Source organism: Rhinoraja longicauda, chromosome 24 (assembly GCF_053455715.1).
Source record: "Rhinoraja longicauda isolate Sanriku21f chromosome 24, sRhiLon1.1, whole genome shotgun sequence".
Taxonomy (NCBI): domain Eukaryota; kingdom Metazoa; phylum Chordata; class Chondrichthyes; order Rajiformes; family Arhynchobatidae; genus Rhinoraja; species Rhinoraja longicauda.
In genome coordinates, this window is record NC_135976.1 from 18899660 (window position 1) to 18921606 (window position 21947).

The 21947-nt window shown below is 46.2% G+C and overlaps 1 protein-coding gene across 5 annotated transcripts in view; it reads right to left on the reverse strand.

Annotated features, from left to right (window-relative positions):
• Positions 1-21947, reverse strand: part of celsr2 (cadherin, EGF LAG seven-pass G-type receptor 2) — a 198603-nt gene that overhangs the window by 38988 nt on the left and 137668 nt on the right. For all 5 annotated transcript variants that reach the window (XM_078420733.1, XM_078420736.1, XM_078420735.1 and 2 more), the window contains exons 8-12: positions 19828-19953; positions 8708-8874; positions 5930-6115; positions 3440-3553; positions 2376-2550 (exon numbers count right to left, since the gene is read on the reverse strand). In XM_078420733.1, the coding sequence (XP_078276859.1) occupies positions 2376-2550; positions 3440-3553; positions 5930-6115; positions 8708-8874; positions 19828-19953 (768 nt within the window). The remainder of the gene's footprint in view (positions 1-2375; positions 2551-3439; positions 3554-5929; positions 6116-8707; positions 8875-19827; positions 19954-21947) is intronic.

Sequence of the window (21947 nt, forward strand, 5' to 3'; positions counted from 1 at the left end):
CATTAATAAGTGGCAATGGATTAGCAATCTAAACAGTTTTTAAATGTTCAAATGTTATTTTGTTATGTTAGAAGTTCCCCTCAGATGCACCTCAGCACCTCCAGCCAAAAGAGATGACGCCTTTTCCTGAGAGAAAGCCACTAATTCTAAATTCCCATACTAAAGCACGCATCCTCACAGCATTCACTGCTGTCCAATTCTTCAACGAGATCTCACTCATTCTCCTAAACTCTGGATCTATCTGCTTGATTATATAACCACGTCATATCTGAAATCTCTCGGCGATATATATATATACACACACACATATATATAAACATAGCACAAAAAGTAAGGAAATTTGTGTTTGGTAGATTATTTCTTGTAACAATGCTTCTTGGCAATAAATCTTATACCGTTGGAAAGCCTGTTTATTTCCCTTTTAAATGGTGCCACATTTGTAAGGAACATGCATTTGTGGGATGAGCAGCAGAGCTGAGTATATGGGATGCGCCCATGAAAAATTTGCCAAATCTTCTCTGCCAATGCCAAACAGCTTATTCTGCCATTGACTCTTGTTCGGTGTTGTTTGGTGGATTGGATGATTGGTCTGAAGAAACAAGACATATTGGCAATTTAACAATTTATTCATTTAATAAACAGGAGCCACAGTAGCGTGTGGAAGAACCATACACAGCCACAACAGCCTGGCACCTCCTCCTCATGCTGGTCACCAGCCTGGTCACACACTGTTGTGGGATGGCATCCCATTCTTGTCAGCACCTGGGGGTACCAGAAGCTCAAAACAAGAGTCAATAGCAACAGCAGAATAAGCTGTTTGGCATTGGCAGAGAAGATTTGGCAAATTTTTCATGGGCGCATCCCATATACTCAGCTCTGCTGCTCATCCACAAATGCATGTTCCTTACAAATGTGGCACCATTTAAAAGGGAAATAAACAGGCTTTCCAACGGTATAAGATTTATTGCCAAGAAGCATTGTTACAACAAAGAAATAATCTACCAAACACAAATTTCCTTACTTTTTGTGCTATGTTTATATATACTCTTCAAATAAAGGGGATCACAACTGTAATAATAAGTAAATATAAACACTAGGGATTATTCAATTGAATAAATAAGGGCTTAATCAAATCTGTTTATTTTTCAATCCAATAATGACAAATTAAATGGTGAATACTTCACATTCACAATGCTCAGCACAACATCTTTCCCTTTCTAATCTTTAAGCTAACATAATTCAATATTATTCTTTGAAATACGTGCATGTCACCAGTCAACACAGGTTAGATTGGACACTTCGAGTCCTGAAGAACATTGTTGACTAAAATGAAATGAGTGTAAATGAGTGGGTGATGGTTGGCATGGACCAAGAGGGCCGAAGGACCTGTTTAAGTCTGGTATAACTCTACACCCGAAACGTCACTCATTTCTTCTCTCCTGAGATGCTGCCTGACCTGCTGAGTTACTCCAGCATTTTGTGAAATAAATGTCTAAGTCATTCGTTCACTAAAAATTCAATACTAGCTGACTTGAGTGGACATGTGCCTACTAACTTTGTCCGTAACTTTAAAATGAAACAGCACAGCATAATGATGCCCACGTGTTTAACAGTTCTAGTGGAAACATTTCTGGACGCCAAGTGGATGGTCTTTGAGACGTGACGTGTGAAAATTCCTTTGTGGATTAAGAAAATGCCTGGCTTCAGGGTGAGCTTTTAGAAGTTTAAAGGAGATGTGCGGGCAAGTTTATTTTTACAGAGCGTGGCTGGAATGCACTGTCAGGGTGTGACGGTAGAGGCAGATACAATAGTGGCATTGAGACTTTTGGATAGACATATGGATATGCAGCGAGTGGAAAGATATGCATTATTGCAGGTAAATAAAGGTTGGTCCTGGTATCATGTACAGCACAGACATTGTGGGCCGATGGGCCTGTCCCGTGAGGCTCTATGTCCTATGTTTAAAGTTCTATGTTCAAAGTTCCAAGTCATAGAGTTATACAGCATGGAAACAGGCCCTTCGGCCCATCTTGCTCTCACCAACCAACATGTCCCATCTACACTAGTCCCACCTGCCTGCTTTTGGTCCACATCCCTCGAAACCAACCCTATCCATGTTCCCCTCTAAATGTTTCTTAAATGTTGTGACAGTACCTGCCTCAGCTACCTCCTCTGGCAGCTCGTTCCAAAGACTTTGTGTAAAAAAGCCACCCCTCAGGTTTCTATTCTATCCCCTATCCTTTACACTCGAACACTTATGCTCTACGCCCTACCCCCAGGTCCTACGCCCTCACCCAATGCCCCACAATGTACACCCTGCCCCCTACCAGCTGCGCTCTACCCCCCACGTGCCCACCAGTGGGTCCCTTCCTTACCTGGGTCACAGCTACAGGAGAAGCTGTCCCAATCGTCATTGCAGTAGCTGTTGGTGGGGCACGGGCTGGAGTCACAAGGGTCAGGAAGGCTGCAACCTCGTTCCACGTTGACCTTCTCAGCATGGTTGACGTTCAGGGCCACGGTGGTGACTGGCGTCTCACCAATCCGCACCCCCTGGGAAAGGAACAGCAGGTCTTACAGAGGTTCCCTGAAGCAACCAGTTCAGCTGCGTCGGCATCAGCTTCTAGCAAGACTTTCTTCACAGAAGCAAGAGTCAAGGGTGTTTCATTGTCATTTGTACCACATGCCTTGAAATATTAGGTACACAGGTAATTGATTCGAACACAAGGACAAGTGATAGATCGAGTCGATTGAAAGATACAGCGTGGAAACAGGCCCTTCAGCCCATCGGGTCCACGCCGACCATCGATCACCCATTCACAACTAGTTCTATGATATCCCAATTTCACATTCACTAACTATAAGGTGAGAGGGCAAAGTTTAAATGGGATGAGCGGGGCTGGAACGTGCTGCCAGGGATGGTGGTGGAGGCAGATACGATCGTGGTGTTTCAGAGGCTTTTACACCGGCACGTGGATATGGAAGGATATGGAGTGCAGATTGGAGGACTTTGAGCGTAGATTGCAGAGCATGCAGCGCAGGCAAAAGGATGAGTTTGTCCTGGCACATGGGTGTACAGGGATGTGAAGGCTAAGGATCATGTGCACGCCAATGAACATGGAACATGGAGAAATACACCACAGGAACAGGCCCTTTGATGAATATCACGCCACAATAAACTAACCTCATTTGCCTCCACATGAGGTTGGTTTATTTTAGCATGGTATTCCTGTGTTCTGTTCCATATGCAGAGAATGAAGGGATATGGATCGTGTGCCTGCAGAGATGATCGGTTTGACTCAGCATCATGTTTTGGCACGAGCATTGTGGCCCAAAGAGCCTGTTCCTGTGCTGTACTGTGTTCTATGTATCCGCAGGGTAATAGTGCGTGGCTGAGGCTCTGTCTATGCTGTGACTGCAGCCACCGAGCTCCTCACTGTACCTGCATGCATCCTCGGAAGCCCAGCAGCACGCTGCCATTGTTGTCCGACACGCCACCGATGCTGATCGTCTTCAGTTTCAGCCCATGCAGCTCGTTGCCGATTTCCACCATCGTCTGTGAAGTGGACCGGAAATCAGAGTTGAGCATCTTCACGAGACTCAGGTTTTAAAGGGAAACCCCACCTAACTGTTAGACACAAAGTGCCGCAGATGCTGGTTAATACAGAAAAGGGCACCAAGTGGTGGAGGGGGTCAGGCAGCATCCCTGGAGAACACCAATAGGCGACGTTTCAGGTCAGGGGCTTTCTTCAGACGGGAAGACATGTCACCTATCCCGCCCAGAAACGTCACCGAACCATGTTCTCCAGGGATGCTTCCTGACCCACTGAGTTACTCCAGCACTTGGTGTCCTTTTCTGTACTAACCAGCATCTGCAATTCCTTGTTTCTACTGTCTATTTTTCTTCTTTTTTTTTTCATATTTCAGATACAGCGCGGAAACTGGCCTTTTCGGCCCACCAAGTCCGCGCCGCCCAGCGATCCCCGCACACTAACACTATTAACACTATCCTACACACACTAGGGACAATTTTTACATTTACCCAGTCAATTAACCTACATACCTGTACGTCTTTGGAGTGTGGGAGGAAATCGAAGATCTCGGAGAAAACCCACGCAGGTCACGGGGAGAACGTACAAACTCCTTACAGTACAGCACCCGTAGTCAGGATCGAACCTGAGTCTCCGGCGCTGCATTCGCTGTAAAGCAGCAACTCTACCGCTGCGCTACCGTGCCGCCCTCGCTGCGCTACCGTGCCGCCCTATTGCCGTCTAACTATTGCTTCTTGTTACACGTGAGGTTCCATGCACAGTTGAAGAAGGGTCCCGTCCCTAAACGTCACGCATCCATTCCCTTCAGAGATGCTGCCTGTTCCACTGAATTGCTCCAACACTTTGGGTCTATCTTTGTAAATCACCATCCATGCACAGTTCACAATTAGTTTGACTCTGTTTCAAACCAAAAGGAGATTTATGGTATCTGCAACATAGCACCACTCCAAATGATGCCTGGCAGAGAAAGATGTCGGAGTTCTCTTGCCTTCCTGACTTCCAAAATGCTGACCAGGAGTCAAATGGAGGTACTCCAGGTATCACAGTGCCACAGAAGTTTCCAAATACTCAACCACTCCTCTGTATTGCTGTTGACTTGGGGTGAATATTATTCTGCACTTCACTCATTCTCTGCCTCATTGTCCATACGTAAACTGCAGATGGTGCAATCATGATCAAAGCACAAAGTGCTGGAGGAACTCAGCGGGTCAGGCTGCATCTGTGGAGGAAATGGACAGATGATGTTTTGGGTCAGCACCCTTCTTCTTGTTTTGAGTCTGCAGAAGGGTCCTGTCCATTCCCTCCACAGATACCGAAGACATGTAGACACAAAGTGCTTGAGTAACTCAGCCAGTCAGGCAGCATCTATGGAGAAAAAGGATGGGTGACGTTTAAGGTCAGAACTCCTCAACGGAGGCCTAACCTTTGTACTCCTCTGTCCCCACCTCACCGGGTTAAAGGCCCGCCATGGAGTCGAGCTTCTTTTCTGTCGCCTCCTTGCCTTTTTCTCTGGGAAGGAGTCGTCACCACCCAGTGATGGCCCCTTCTCCTGCTTCCACCGGTGCCCCTCCTCTTGGATTCCCCCAGACCCATGGCCTTTCCCAGATACCTTCTGACGAGCTGCGTTCCCCCAACACTTAGTGTCCTCAGCAGCCGCAGTTACTTACGTCTCGACTACACACCATCTCGTGAGAGGAATAGATCGGGCAGACGCACAGTCTCATGCCCAGAGCAGGGCGATCGTGAACCAGAGGACATAGGTCTAATGTGAGGGGGGGAAAGATTTAATAGGAACCTGAAGGGTGGGAGGTGTATGGGACGAGCTGCCGGGGGAATTAGTTGAGCCAAGTACTACCTCAACATTTAAGAAAAATGTAGACAGGTACATGGATAGACAAGTTTAGAGGGACATGCTCAGTTGCCTGATCACAGCTGGGTAGAAACTATTCCTGAATCTGGAGGTGTGCTTCTGTACCTCTTTGCTGATGGGAGAGGGGGAAGAGGGAGTGACTGGGGTGAGACTGGTCCTTGATTATGCTGGTTTACGGTCAGGGGTCTAACCTCATGCAATTTCTTTCCTTCAGTCACTGTAAACAATAGTTTGACATATAAATTCATGTTCATAAGTCATAGGAGCAGAATCAGGCCATTCGACCCATCGAGTCTACTCCGCCATTCATTCGTGCCTGATCTATCTTTCCCTCCCAACCCCATTCTCCTGCCTTCTCTCTGTAACCTTTGAAACCCTCACTAATCAATAATCTGCCAAACTCTGCTATAAAAATACCCAATGACTTGCCCTCCACCGTTGTCTGTGACAAAGAATTCCACAGATTCACCACGCGCAGGCTAAAGAAATATCATAGAGTGGTCGGCATTACCTGGTGCAGCCCATAGTCTATCGACATCAGGGCTGTGTATTTGGCATTTGTTTCATCTCTGGAACCTTTCAGCTCCAGCTGCAAATGGTGCCAATCGCCATCGTTCACTTTGATTTGGTCCATTGTAAGCGTGGTGACCTGGCTGTTTGATCGATACACGTTCAGATTCACATTGCCCTCCCTCAGCTGAAAAAGATAGCGATACCACTGTCAACGGTACTGGGTGCAACCAAATAAGGCAGCCACCACCATTAAACAACGACTCGCATTTAGAAAGACCACCGCTAATTAAGTCAGACATCTCCCTTGTCACTTCATGGCGAAGTTTGCGTGGTGAAGAGTGAACTATTGTCGTATGTCCCGAAACAGAGCAATGAGATTCTTACTTGCAGCAGGCAACAGATAATGCAAACATAGTACTCTGTGAAACACGCACGCACACAGACACACAGACACACAGACACACACACACACAGACACACACACACACACACACACACACACACACATATTGTCTGTGTGGAGTTTGCACTTTCTCCCTGTAACCACGTGGGTTTCCTTCGGGTGCTCAGGTTTCCACCCACATCCCAAAGGTGTGTGGGTCTGTAGGCTAATTTGCTCTCTGTAAATTGCCCCTAGTGTGGAGTGAGTGGGTGAGAAAGTGGAATAGTAGAAAACTAGTGTGTACGGTTGATGGATGGTTGGCATGGGCTCGGTAGGCCGAAGGGACTGTTTCCATGCTGTATCTCTAAAGTAAAGTAAACGTGGGGGGCAAGAGGGAGGGCGAGGGGGGGGGGGCGAGAGGGTGACAGAGCGAGAGTGAGACACACACAGAGACAATGAAAACCCTCCCTCAGTACTGCACTGGTGCCTGACTTTTGCATTTTCATTTCTGCAATAGAACCTGAACACTCAGTGATCATATCATATCATATTATATCATATCATATATATACAGCCGGAAACAGGCCTTTTCGGCCCTCCAAGTCCGTGCCGCCCAGCGATCCCTGTACATTAACACTATCCTACACCCACTAGGGACAATTTTTACATTTACCCAGCCAATTAACCTACATACCTGTACGTCTTTGATATTAATGTTATCAAACTGGCTACAGGCAATATGAAGCTTTGAGTCTCATTTAGTGCCTCGCCTGCATCCTCTGACTCCTTAGATCTGAGTCATCCACTTAGGTCCTTGAATATTTGTCCTGCAATTTAGTCACCAGGCAGTCACTCTTCCTCACCCCTTGTTGTCATCTGGGAGGTCTGGTTAACCACTAAAGTAATTTGTAAGGTATTTTATTAGTTTGGTTTAAAGATACGACGTGGAAACAGGCCCTTCAGCCCACTGTGTCCGCACTGACCTCTGATCACCCAGTGCACTCGCACGATCCTGCACACTAGGGACAATTTGCAGAACAGGTCAGGGACAGAATCGGAACATTTTGTACAGAATTTACAAAACTGACCCTTTTACTCAAATCCTTTGCTTTCTGTTCCTTATGCAATCCCCAGTCCATGTCAGTCTTTTATACACAAGACTGTACACTGCCATTTTAGTTTTTTTCAGTTCAGAGATACAGCATTGAAATAAGCCCTTCAGCCCACCGAGTCCGTGCCGACCAATGATCACCCATTCACACCAGTTCTATGTTATCACAGTTTTGCATCCACTCCCTTGGATAGAGTGGATGTGGAGAGGATGTTTCCACTAGTGGGAGAGTCTAGGACTAGAGGTCATAGCCTCAGAATTAAAGGACGTTCTTTTAGGAAGGAGATGAGGAGGAATTTCTTTAGTTCAAGGGTGGTGAATCTGTGGAATTCTTTGCCACAGAAGGCTGTGGAGGCCATCAGTGGATATTTTTAAGTCAGTGATAGATAGATTCTTGATTAGTACAGGTGTCAGAGGTTATGGGGAGAAGGCAGGAGAATGGGGTTAGGAGGGAGAGATAGATCAGCCATGATTGAATGGCAGAGTAGACGATGGGCCAAATGGCCTAATTCTGCTTCTTCACTTATGACATGATCTTTTCTCCCTAAGGGCAATTTACAGAGACTAATCAACCTACAACCACAGGTATTTATTCGCAAAATGCTGGAGTAACTCAGCAGGTCAGGCAGCATCTCAGAAGAGAAGGAATGGGCGACGTTTCGGGTCGAGACCCTTCTTCAGACTGATCTCAGGGGGGCGGGACAAAGGAAGGATATAGGTGGAGACAAGAAGACAGTGGGAGATCTGGGAAAGGGGAGGGGAAGAGAGGGACAGAGGAACTATCTAAAGTTGGAGAAGTCGATGTTCATACCACTGGGCTGCAAGCTGCCCAGGCGAAATATGAGGTGCTGTTCCTCAAATTTCCTGTGGGACTCACTGTGGCACTGGAGGAGGCCCATAACAGAAAGGTCAGAATGGGAATGGGAGGGGGAGTTGAAGTGCTCAGCCACCGGGAGATCAGGTTGGTTAATGCGGACCGAGCGCAGGTGTTGAGCGAAGCGATCGCCGAGCCTGCGTTTGGTTTCGCCGATGTAAATAAGTTGACATCTGGAGCAGCGGATGCAATAGATGAGGTTGGAGGAGGTGCAGGTGAACCTCACATGTCTATGGAGTGTGACAGGAAACCCACGCAGTCACAGGGAGAACGCACAAATTGCGTGCAGAGAGCAACCGTAATCGGGGTGGAACCCGGGTCTCCCGGCGCAATGAGGCAGCAACTCTACTCGCCGTGTCACCGTGCAGCCCCGCCCCCGTGAGATGCGTCAGTTCCCAAAATCACCGACCTGAATGGTGAGTGTGGAGAATTGACCGGCGTCGGCTTGGATGAAGGTTCCCGTCTCCTGGCGTGTACGGAACATCATGGCCACGCACCAGGGCAGCGTGATGGTGCCGGCCAGGTTCGTCCATGAGACACGACTGTGGCCCTGGAATCGCTGGGGACTGGCCATTACTGAAACAAGACAAAAACCAGCTCATCCCTCTATACTCACGGGGGCCGCTCGTAAAACATTAACCGAAGCACAAAGTCACATTTCCATTTTACAACGCCATCAATTAATAATCATCCATCTAAATAAACCATCAGAAAATCTTTTTCTATCCACGCATAAAGCGCCAGGATCCTGAAAATGCTTCTTACCTTTGCAAATAATGTACCTTTAAATTTGCAAAACAAAGTGTAAAATGCCTCACAATTAATAGAGCCTCTTTTAACGTCACTTAATTGGGCTTATCCCGAGTCTGTGAACATAAACTCACGTACAGCCAGACAATTTGATCAAATAAGAATGATGAGCAACCCTGCTTTTTTAAATTGATAAACTAATGTAAAGTTCACTATCACGGTGGAATAAATCAAAGAACAGAAGGAGTCAGGCAGTTACTAATTTGGTGCAATGATATTTTTATTCCGACATAGGCCTGCCAACAATGTTCTCCACAACCAGTGCTGACGTCACAAATTTCTCTGCATTTCTTTTAAATTGGTACCTCCCCTCACTTTTCTTTCAAAATGAATTATTTCCCACAGAGACGCAGCTGGTAGAGCCACTGCCTCACGGCGCCAGAGACCTGGATTCGATCCTGACCTCAGGTGCTGTGTGTGCGAGGTTTGTACGTTCTCCCTGGGACCGCGTGGGTTGTCTCCGGGTGCTCCGGTTTCCACCCACACTCCAAAGACTTCCAGGTTTTTAGGTTAATTGGTTTCGGTAAAATTATAAATTGTCCCCGATGCGTAGGATAGTGCTATTGTGCGGGGTGATCGCTGGTCGGTGGGGACTCGGTGGGCCAAGGGGCTTGTTTCCATGCTGTGTCTCTAATGTCTAAAGATATGTACACATAATACTCAGCAGATACCATAATAATCCATAAAAAGTTAAATAAAAAATACAAGAGATGACTGTGAAACACATTGAGGGAAAAAAACAAGACCCTGGCCGGGCAAAGGGTGGTCTGGGGTGTGTGGATTAGTGTCGTGTAGGTCGGTGCAAGAACCTGATCAATGTGGCAAAGTAGCTGATCTGAAACATAAACATGAAAGATTATTTAAGGGTGAAGGTAAAAACACTCTTGACAGTTTACAATGTTTATCCTGTAACTTATTGATCTCCACAATCCAAATAAAGGCTGGTTTTGATCTCAGTCTGTGATGTAGTAGCCAATGTCTTCGGAGAACGAGGGGCTGGAAGCAAAATGCACAGATTGAAGTGATCTGAAGCTAACATTGCACTTAGCAAATGGATAGCAGCAGAGGGATTTAACATGTGGGCAATCATTGCCAACCCAACGTGACTAGATAGTGTGAAGTCAGGGTTACATTGATTGCAGTGTACACTAAACCACAATCAGGAGTTTAGATCATTATACAATCTCATGTTTAGTAATATCACTTATCTGATGGTTCTGGCTGATGAAAGAGAGGGAGAAGGTAAGACAGAAAGGATACTGTAAAATTGTTCCTAATGTTTAGTTTAGTGTCACGTATACCGAGGTACAGTGAAAGGCTTTGAGTTTATTTTTTTAGTTTAGAAATACACACGGGAAATAGTCCCTTTGAGTACACGCCGACCAGCAATCCCCGTACACCAACACTATCCCGCACACACTAGGGACAATTTTACAATTTTACACCAAGCCAATTAAACTACAATTGTCTGAAGAAGGGTCTCGACCCGAAACGTCACCCATTCCTTCTCTCCCGAGATGCTGCCTGACCTGCTGAGTTACTCCAGCATTTTGTGAATAAATCGATTTGTACCAGCATCTGCAGTTATTTTCTCATAAACTACAAACCTGTTGGTCTTGAGTGCGTGGGAGGAAACTGAAGATCTCAGAGAAAACCTATGCAGACCAAGGGGAGAACGTACAAACTCTTTACAGACATGCACCCTAGTCAGGATTGAACCCGGGTCTCTACCACTATGCCACTGCGCTGACAGTCAGCGGAAAGATTATACATGATTACAATCGAGCCATCCACAGTGTACAGATACATGATAAAGGGAATAATGTTTAGTGCAAGATAAAGTCCAATCAAATCCAATTAAAGGTAGTCGGATGGTCTCCAGTGAGGCAGATAATAGTTTTTCACAGTCCCGAATGTGTAAGGAGTGGACGTGAAAGTGGAATAACAAAGTATGAATGGGTGATCGATGGTCAGCATGGTGGGCCGAAGGGCCTGTTTCCATACTGTATCTCTAAACCAAACTAAACCAAAGCAACAAGGACGTACAAACTCCGTGCAGGCATGTTATATTATTTCAGGTCTCGAGGCAGGTACAATAACAGCATTCAAAAGACACAAGGACAGGTACACGGATAGGAAAAGTTTAGAGGACATGGGCAAACAGGGGCAAATGAGACTAGTGTAGTTGGGGCATCTGGTCGGCATGGACAAGTTGGGCCGAAGGGCCTATTTCCTTGCTGTATGACTCATTGTAGATTTGCTCAAGAATAAATAAAATGTGTCAATTGCAATCCATTGCGTCTTCTTATCAAGTCCACATCACAAGATTAGAAATTGTTCTGCCAGAGCTGAACAAACTTCTCGGCATCTGCATACAATGGCGTCTTGCGCTTCTTGTGCGTAGCGGTGGAAAGATTGGTGGAAACAGGGCCGCGAAGTTAACGCTCTTTCCTTGGCCTCATCCATTGGGTGCTATTAAAAACCTGTCCAACTCCTGATGCAGAAAGCAGGAGTGCTGCTGGGAGTTGGGGGGGGGGGTGTGCAGGGCATCTCACTGCCCACTCCAGCATCAGCGACACGTACAAGAGCAAGCAGCTGTAGGTGTCGGTGCTGGAGGGTTAAACTCAGCATCAACCCACAACACAGGAACACAGACATAAATCACTGACTCTTCACTCCTCCATCTGCCTCCAGTGATGCCCCAAACTGCCTTCTATTGTTTTACATTTAATGGTAAATCATTTGACCCACATGTTCCGCAGAGGAGCCTCCGTGATCAGACCTGACGGGTTTGTGAAGTTAGAGCGGAACGGAAGCACCTGTGGAGTGGGAAACGCTGAACACTGGAGTTCATTTTTCCCGGAAAAGGGAGAAAGGAAAAGTGAATTCATCTTTCAATCCGTGTGCCTTTATCGGTGCCTGGAGCTATTAATAGCTGAGTGGTTTGAGAGTCTTATCAGCATATTCTGAATAAACATTTCCTGAAGACGACTGCTTCTCTTTATTCCTTCGCCGTAAGGAAAGGGTGGCACAGTGGCGTAGCGGTGGAATTGCTGCCCTTACAGCTCCAGAGACCCAGATTGGATCCTGACCTCTGTACGGAATATGTACGTTCTCCCTGTGACCAATCGGGTGGATTTACTTTGGGTGCTCTCATTCCTCCCACACTCCAAAGACGTACAGGTTTGTAGGTTAATTGGTCTCAGTGAAAATTGTGAATTGTCCCTGGTTTGTAGGATGGTGCTAGGTTACTGGTCACTAGGGATCACTGGTCGACGTGGACTCGGTGGGCCGAAGGGCCTGCTTCCATGCTATATCCCTAAATTAAACTAAACTAAACTAAACAGCTCAATGGTTTAAGAATCTTATCAGCCTTTTCTCTGATTTCCTCCCACATCCAAAAGATGTGTGGTGTTTGTGGGTTAATTGGCCTCTGTAAATTACCCCTCATATCATATCATCATATCATATATATACAGCCGGAAACAGGCCTTTTCGGCCCTCCAAGTCCATGCCGCCCAGCGATCCCCGTACATTAACACTATCCTACACCCACTAGGGACAATTTTTACATTTACCCAGCCAATTAACCTACATACCTGTACGTCTTTGGAGTGTGGGAGGAAACCGAAGATCTCGGAGAAAACCCACACAGGTCACGGGGAGAATGTACAAACTCCTTACAGTACAGCACCCGTAGTCAGGATCGAACCTGAGTCTCCAGCGCTGCATTCGCTGTAAAGCAGCAACTCTACCGCTGCGCTACCGTGGGGAGTGGATGCCTAATTGGGATAACAGAACAAGTGTGAACGGATGATCGTTGGTCAGCACGGACTAGTTGAGCCGCAGGGCCTGTTTCTGTGCTGTATCTTTCAATCAATCTTTAGAAATGTGCGTAATATTAAAGTCATAGGCATGGAATCATAGATAACTGAAACAGGCCTTTGGGCCCACTAAGTTCCTGCCAAACAGTGATCATTTATTTACACTAACTTCCTAGATGGGGGATTTTGTTCGGCATGGGCAAGTTGGGCTGAAAGGCATGTTTGTTTGTGTGTATGGCTCTGTGACTCCATGGATGAATGCACCGCCATTTAACAGGAAGAATTGATTCACGTCACCCTGGTGGCCAATATAGGCATCGATCTTGCGTGAACACTCATGGGCTTGTGAAGGTTTGGGCAAGGTCGGAAAGGAAAAGATTGCTGGAAATATGAGCAGAAATCATACTACGTAGTCCATGATCTTCAGTGGAGAAGAATAAACTCCAGATTTCCCCAGCTAAAACAAGCTGCACTAACTTAACGCCTTGGGTCAGGCTTGATGGGTGGGAAGTTGAGCAACAGGAATCCAGTGCGGTTCACACGGGATGGGGTATTCACTCTCACTTGCAACAGTTTAGTGGCTGACAGACAACTTGGGCACCTTCAGAAGAATTACATGACTGCAGATTTTAACTCTTGCCCCTGCTTTCCTGTTTTTTGGGGGTTTTTTAAGCTGATTTGGACTCGAATGACAAAAGTCAAGATTGTTTTATTGTCACGTGTCATGATTCTGGAATGATGAAATTCTTACTTGGAGCAGCACAATAGAAATGTGAACACAGTACTCTGCAAACACCATAATAAACAATAGTTCAGTATATAAATAAATAAACCTGTGTGTGTGTGTGTGTGTGTGTGTGTATGTATGTATATATATATAGGAAAATAACTGCAGATGCTGGTACAAATCGAAGGTATCACAAAATGCTGGAGTAACTCTGCGGGTCAGCCAGCATCTCAGGAGAGAAGGAATGGGTGACATTTCAGGCCAAGACCCTTCTTCAGACTGTAATACATACATATACACACACACGTGTGTGTGTGTGTGTGTGTGTGTGTGTGTGTGTGTGTGTGTGTGTGTGTGTGTGTGTGTGTGTGTGTGTGTGTGTGTGTGTGTGTGTGTATATACACATATATATACACATATAAATATAAAAGTTATATGTGTATGTGTACATATAAATATATATATTTATATATACACACACGTTATATGGGTACTTATATATATATATATGTGTGTATACCTATGCAGTGTAATATATAAATCGATGTTTGTGTGTATATTTTATACGCCCGCTAACACACACACACTGTAGTGCAAAGTCAAAAATAATATCCCCAATTCTATATTTCTTGCACATAGGAATAATCAGTGATAGTAGATAGTAGATAAACGAATAAAGAATTTTGACATTGCACATAGCAAAGCAATGAATCCATGCATGGTTCTATGCCACCAGTGGCTTGTTGGAGCTACAGAGCCATTCCATGCACTGATCTGCACACTTTGAATGCTTTGCTACAAAAAGTGCCTAAGGTATCACAAAATGACGATCTCTGTGCATTAGCGCTATCCTACACACTAGAGAAAATTGACAAAGCCAATGACGTTACAAGAGAAATTAAACACAAATAGTCCTTGACAGTGAGAACGGCTCTAAAATTAGACTTTGTTCTCTGTCAGCAGCAACTCCTTCTCTACGCTCCATTGCTCCAACTAAATACATTCATTTCCCGCCTCCGACAATCACCAGTGCAGGACCAAGCAGCCTCATGTACACCTGATCTGTGTCACGCACTGCTCTGCTGATGTGAAAGATTAGCAATTGAGTTCGGTGTCACAAGATCAAAGGAACTATGACGAGACATTGCTGTCCCCTTAATTCACGGAGCAGTGCAACACAAGAACAGGCCCTTCGGCCCACATTATCCATGCCGAACATAATGGCAAGTTAAACTAATCTCCTCTGTCTACATGTGATCCATATCCCTTTATTCCCTGCATATCCATGCGCCTATCCAAAAGTTTCTCAAATGCCACTATTATATCTGCCTCCACCAGCACCCCAGCAGTGCGTTCCAGGCACCCACCACTCTCTGTGTAAGAACTTGTCTCTTTTAAATTTTGCTCCTCGCACCTTAAACCTATGACTAGTCTTTGACATTTCCACCCCAAGAAATAGGTTCTGATTGTCTACCCTCTCTGCACCTCTTATAATGTTTTTATACTTCTGTCAGGTCTCTCCTCAGCCTTTGACATGCCAGAGAAAACAATCCGAGCCTGTCCAACCTCTCCTTGTAGTTACTACCCCTTAATCCAGGCAGCATTCTGGTAAACCTTTTCTGTATCCTCTCTAAAGCCTCCTGAGCCACCATGTATTGGGGTGACCAGAACTGCACTCAATATGCCAAATGCGGCCTCACCAAAGTTCTACAAAGCTGCAACGTGACTTCCTGACTCTTATACTCAGTGGCCCAACCAATGAAGGAAAGCATACAATACGCCCACCGAGTGTGCCGACTGGCGATCTCTCTGCACTAGCGCTATCCTACACACTAGAGAAAATTTACAATGTTTTTTACCAAAGCCAATTAATCTACAAACCTGCGAGCCTTTGGGATGTGGGAGGAATTAGCACCGGGAGAACACCCACATGGTCACAGGGTGAACGTACAAACTCCGTACAGACAGCACCCGAGGTCAGGATAGAACCCGGGTCTCTGGCGCTGTAAGGCAGCAACTCTACCGCTGCGTTACCGTGCCACCCATTCCATGGTTCCCTGTTAATCACGTGAAACCATTGAAAATAAGGCAGACAGACTGACAAGGAAAGGAGGGCAGGCACTGAAATCACTTAAACACGCTTCATTCTGGCATCTTTGTGACTATAAAGGACAGTGGACTCTGATCTCAGTCATCGGTGCTCCAACTGATCACTGGCACCTCCATCCCTCCCCTCACACCATCATTCATGTCTCACTCCTCACTCCACTTCCCTTAGTTTTGTCCACTCCCTGTCCTTCCTTCTTCTGCTACAAAGTGCTGACTTTTGAAGATTTCCCTGTCACAAAACTGTTTTCTTAGAGCCTCTTCACATTAGCCATGCAGATATATGTCATTAGCTCTAATGGAGAGGGGTGATGGTATTGGAACAATAAGAAACATTCAACCAGCACTTCAAGCTGAACATATTCCTATTTCCTCTGGGGAAAAATCCATGTTCTAATAGAACATAGAAGCAGCACAGTTAACAGTCCCTTCAGCCCACAATGTCCGTGCTGAACATGATGCCAAGACCAACTCGATTCTGCCTGCATATAATCCACATCCCTCCATATCCTTGTGCCTGTCTCAAAGTCTCTTAAATGCCACCATCGGATCTGCCTCCACCGACGACACAGTGGTGCAGCGGTAGAGTTGCTGCCTCACAGCGCCAGAGACCCGGATTTGATCCTGACTGCGGGTGCTGTTTGTACAGTGTTTGTACGTTCTCTATGTGACCATGTGGGTTTTCTCCAGCTACTCCAGTTTCGTCCCACATTCCAAAGGCGTGCAGGTTTGCAGGCTTCTGTACGTTGCCCCTAGCGCGTAGGATAGAACTAGTGTCCAGGTGATCATTGGTCAGCACGACGGACTCGATGGGCCGAAGGGCCTGTTTCCATGCTGTATCTCAAAACTACAGTGAACTAAAGTAAACTAATCTAAACTAAACAAAGAATATGATGCTGGCCCTGATTGCTCCTGGTCTTTTCTCGCCTCCAGCTCTTCACCCTCCACCCCATCACCCCCTACCTTCATTCTCAAGAAGGGTTTCCAACCCGAAACGTCACCTATCCTTTTCCTCCAGACTGCCTGACCCGTTGAGTTACTCCAGCACTTTGTGTCTATCCTAGACCACCCCTGGCAGTGTGCTCCAGACACCCACCACCCTCTGTGTAAAATAAAACTTGCCCCGCACGTCTCGTTTAAACCTTGCCCCTCTCTCAGAAACATTTTGGGGTTACAGAATGTTACAAAATGTCATTTACAAAGGTCAATGTAGTCTGCAGGGGCAAAACTGCGATTCTTATCAGGTATAATAAGGTGCCCGTGAGTTTTAACTGTGAAGTATGTGCTTGTGAAAATGTTGCCATTCTTAACATGTTCTCATGGAAAAGCACAAGGTGTTATTTTTCTTTCTGTTGAAGGGTTGGTTTTTAAAGGAGACAGACTCCATCAAGCAAGAAGCAGGTGCTTTGTAATGGGATCCGTGGATGGGATCTGCACAGCTACTTATAACCATTCACCCATCTGCAACAATGCACACACTGAATACATCTGGTGAACTTGTGCAGCTCTTGGGAATTTGCCCTTATGCTGTTCGTTACAATACTTCCAGTTCACTGCATATTAACCCCCTCCCTACTGAATAAACTTGAACCACAGTGTTTAGTTTAGTTTCAAAATACAGCGCGGAAACAGGCCCTTCAGCCCACTAAGTCCGCGCCAACATGCGATCCCAGCACTATCCGACACTAGGGACAATTTACAATTTTTACCTATACGTCTTTGGAGTGCGGGAGGAAACCTGAGTACCCGGGGAAAACCCACGCGGTCACAGGGAGAACGTACTAACTTTGAACAGACAGCACCCATAGTCAGGATCGAACCCGGGTCTCTGGCGCTGTAAGGCAGCAGCTCTACCGCTGTGCCACTGTGCTGCCCCAGTGGTTCAAGTACAATAGGTAGTCATGGTGTAGTTAAGAATTCACACACTATTGAACTTTAAACTTCATCAATGTCATGCGTGATATCATCCAAAAAGGAGGAAGATAAAAAATGTTGCCGTTATTCAGCGGGTCAGGCAGCATCTCTGGAGAAAATGGATAGGTGACGTTTCATGGGGGACCCTTCTTCAGACTCAGAAGGAAGGAGGAAGGAGACCTTACCAAACAAAGTATTTTATCACTTAGTATTATCACCCAAACTGTCCTCAATAAATCTGACACTGACTGAAGAAGGGTCCCAACCCGAAACATCGCCAATCCATGTTCTCCAGAGATGTTGCCTGACCTGCTGAGTTTCTCCAGCACTTTGTGTCTATTTTATTCTAAACCACATCTGCAGTTCCTAGAGTCTACCTGCCCTCAATAAATTCCGCCTTTAGAAAATAAATATTTCACAATTTGAAGCAAGATATTTCATTTGAAAACCTTTTTCAGAAGGATGACAGAATCATGCAAATCACAGGGAGGGACAATTGGCCAATGACACCTCAAGGAATACAAAGTGTTGGAGGAACACTGCGGGTAGAACCACTGCCTCACGGCCACAGAGGCCCGGGTTCGATCCTGACCTTGGGCACTGCCTGTGCGGAGTTTGCACGTTCTCCCTGTGAACGCATGTGCTTTTTCCGGGTGCTCCAGTTTCCTCCCATCCCAAAGACATGTGGTTTTGTAGGTTAATTGGCCCCTATAAATAGGTTAATTGGCCCCTGGTGTGTAGGGAGTGAATGAGAAAGCGAGATAACATGGAACGAGTGTAAACGGATGATCGATGGTCGGCGGTGGCGGGCTGAAGGGCCTGTGTCCATGCTGTATTCTCTAAAATTAAAACTTTATGGAGAGAATGGATAGGTGACATTTCATAGGGGACCCTTCTTCAGACTCAGAAGGAAGGTGGAAGAAGACCTTACCAAAGAAAGTCTTTTATCACTTTGTGCTATCACCCGAACTGCCCTCAATAAAGGGTCTGGACCCTTCGTCAGATCATTCTCTCCACAGATGCTGCCTGGCTTGTAGACTTCCTCCAGCACTTTGTTTAACCTTGAAGATTCCAACATCAGCAGTTCCTTGTGTCGCCACCTGGTCTTTATCTCACGGGCAAAGGAATTCAGACGCGAGTGGCTGGATTACAACTCAGGAAGCAACGGGTCAGACACAAGCAGAATCATGCTCTCAGCTCTGGCCAGTGAATGTCGTGAAACGTTTAGCGATCTACTAAGGAAGCTTGGCCCACATTCCCGCAGATCTGAAAAATACCCATTAACCAATATCCTGTTTTTATTCGAAAAGCATCTTGCCCCCATGTCTCTGCACTCCTTTCAATATCATAAAGAAATGTTATTTATAAAAGTAGTGTTTTGTCAAGTAGGAGGGAACAGCAGAAGTTGGTTTAGAATGAGGATAAATGGAGTAACTCAGCGGGTCAGGTAGCAACCCTGGAGAAAAGGAATAGGTGACGTTTCGGGTTGGAACCCTTCTTCAGTTCGACCCAAAAAGTCACCTATTCTCTTTCTCCAGAGATACTGCCTGACTCGCTGAGTTACTCCAGCACTTTGTGTTTATCTAGTGTTATGTTAAGATCCTGCTAAAATTCCACACTCTACATTCAAACCACATTCAGAGTGGCAACACAATGTGGGTGTTTTGTGCTCACTTCCAATTGTCTCTGGCACTGCATCTGTATTTCACGTGAATCATTCTACACTCCTGTTCATGTTCATAAGTGATAGGACAGAACAAGGCCATCCGGCCAATCAAGTCTACACTGCCATTCGATCATGGCTGACCTGACTCTCCCTCTCAACCCCATTCTCCTGCCTTCTCCCCATGACCCCTGACACCCATACTAATCAACAATCTATCTATTTCTGCCTTAAAAATATCCATTGACTTGGCCCCCACATCCTTCTGATCTCTTTCTCCAACCAGCTTATCCATTATTGGACTGTGTCGAAGACAGGACCAAGGGTTTTAGTGCGTGGATCCAATCCACGGATGGATAGCAGATCCAGACCAGACTTTCTTCCACGGGTGGTTAACTGTCAGCCGAGTAATATCCTCGAGCCACTTTACAACTGAGGTGGAGATTGTGGTTAATGTTGTGCCCAGCGTGGGCACTGAACCATACCTTGCTCACAGTTTTTTCCTCCAAACCCCAGCGGACATTCGCAGCTGAAGGTCTCCCACCGGTTCACGCAGGTCCCTCCGTTCTTGCAGGTGTTCGAGTCGCAGAAGTTCCACTTGGCAGAGCACCCTGTGCAGGAGGGAGAAGTTGTGCAGGGATCATTGAACTCACACAGGCATGGCACAGCAAAGCCTTTCACTGTACCTCGGCGCACGTGACAATAATAAACCTCACCTCACCGACTGTCGCCCATGTCCAGCCGTAGATATAAGTAATCTAGCTCCTCTAAGGTGGACCACAAGTAAATAGAGACAGAGCCATGCAGCACAAATCTGGCCCATCCTGTCCATCCTGATCAAGTTGGCATACTTGCCTGCATTTGGCCCATTGCCATTTAAACCTTTCCTAATCCATTTATGTGTGCCCAAATGAAAGCAAATAATCACTAGTTTTAAAATCAAAATACGAAGAAAGGTACATCAAAATAATAAAATAATGATGTCTTAAAACATAGCAGCGTGGCTGCTTCATGGTACAAGCATATCGCCCATGCTGCCATATTTAAAAACATCATTTTATTCTTATTTAGATATATTTTTCTTTACGTTCTCTGTTGGGTTTTCCCAGCTGCTCGGGGCAGAGAATATTCTTCTGAGGTCATTCCTTTGTTTCCCACAGAATAATGCCTACCGATTTTAGCTTGGAGGTGCAGCGTGGAAACAGGCCCTTCAGCCCACCGAGTCCCCTCCGACCACCGATCACACTACTTTTATGTTATCCCACTTTCTCATCCACTCGCGACACATTAGGAGCAAATTTACAGAGGCCAGTTAACCTACAAACCCGCATGTCTTTGGGATGTGAAACTCGTGCGGTCACAGGGAGAATGGGCAAACTCCACACAGGCATCATCTAAGGCAGGATCGGATCTAGGTCTCTGGTGCTGTGAGGCAGTGGCTCTGCCAGCTGTGCCACTGTGCCATCCACCAACTTTGTTTTCCTTGCACCCTTTTCCTGGTGATTATCTGCAGCAGTACTAAACACTCACTTCACAAAATGCAGACAAATGGGATTAGCCCAATATGCTTAGTTGGCATAGACAAGGTGGACCAAATGACCTGTGTCTGTGCTGTGCAGACAGCTCTATGACTTTATGGGTAGTAGACTTTTAAATTTAGATTTTTAGATTTAGAGATACAGCGCAGAAACAGGCCCTTCGGCCCACCGGGTCCGCGCCGCCCAGCGATCCCCGCACATTAACACTGTCCTACACCCACTAGGGACAATTTTTACATTTGCCCAGCCAATTAACCTACAAACCTGTACGTCTTTGGAGTGTGGGAGGAAACCGAAGATTTCGGAGAAAACCCACGCAGGTCACGGGGAGAACGTACAAACTCCGTACAGATCGGGACCGAACTCCGTAGTCAGGATCGAACCTGAGTCTCCGGCGCTGCATTCGCTGTAAGGCAGCAACTCTACCACTGGTAGAGCTGGTAGAGCTTCTGCCCGAATGCACCGGAGATCCGACTTTGATCCTGACCTTGAGTGCTGTCTGTGTGGAGTTTGCACGTTCTCCCTGTGAACCTGTGGGTTTTCTCCGGGTGCTCCAGTCTCCTCCCACATCCCAAAGACGTGCGGGTTTGTAGGTTAATTGGCCTCCGCAAAATTGTCCCTAGTGTGTAAGGAGTGGGCGTGATTGTGGAATATCATAGAACTAGTGTGAACGGGCGATCGGTGGTAGGCATGGACACGGTGGGCCGATGGGCCTTTTGCCATGTTGTATCTCCTAAACTAAAAACTAAAAAACTAAAAGGAACAGTAATGTTAAAAATCAGTGAGATTATATAAAAGCACAAAGACTTTTTACCCCATGTTTTTAATTAGACTGTAAAACGGTGGGGGCAGTGGGCAGGAGACTAGAAGGCAGCGGAGGCCAATTCTCTGGATGCTTTCAAGAGAGAGCTAGATAGAGCTCTTAAAGATAGCGGAGTCAGGGGGTATGGGGAGAAGGCAGGAACGGGGTACTGATTGTGAATGATCAGCCATGATCACATTGCATGGCGGTGCTGGCTCGAGGGGCCGATTGGCCTACTCCTGCACCTATTGTCTATTGAGACACA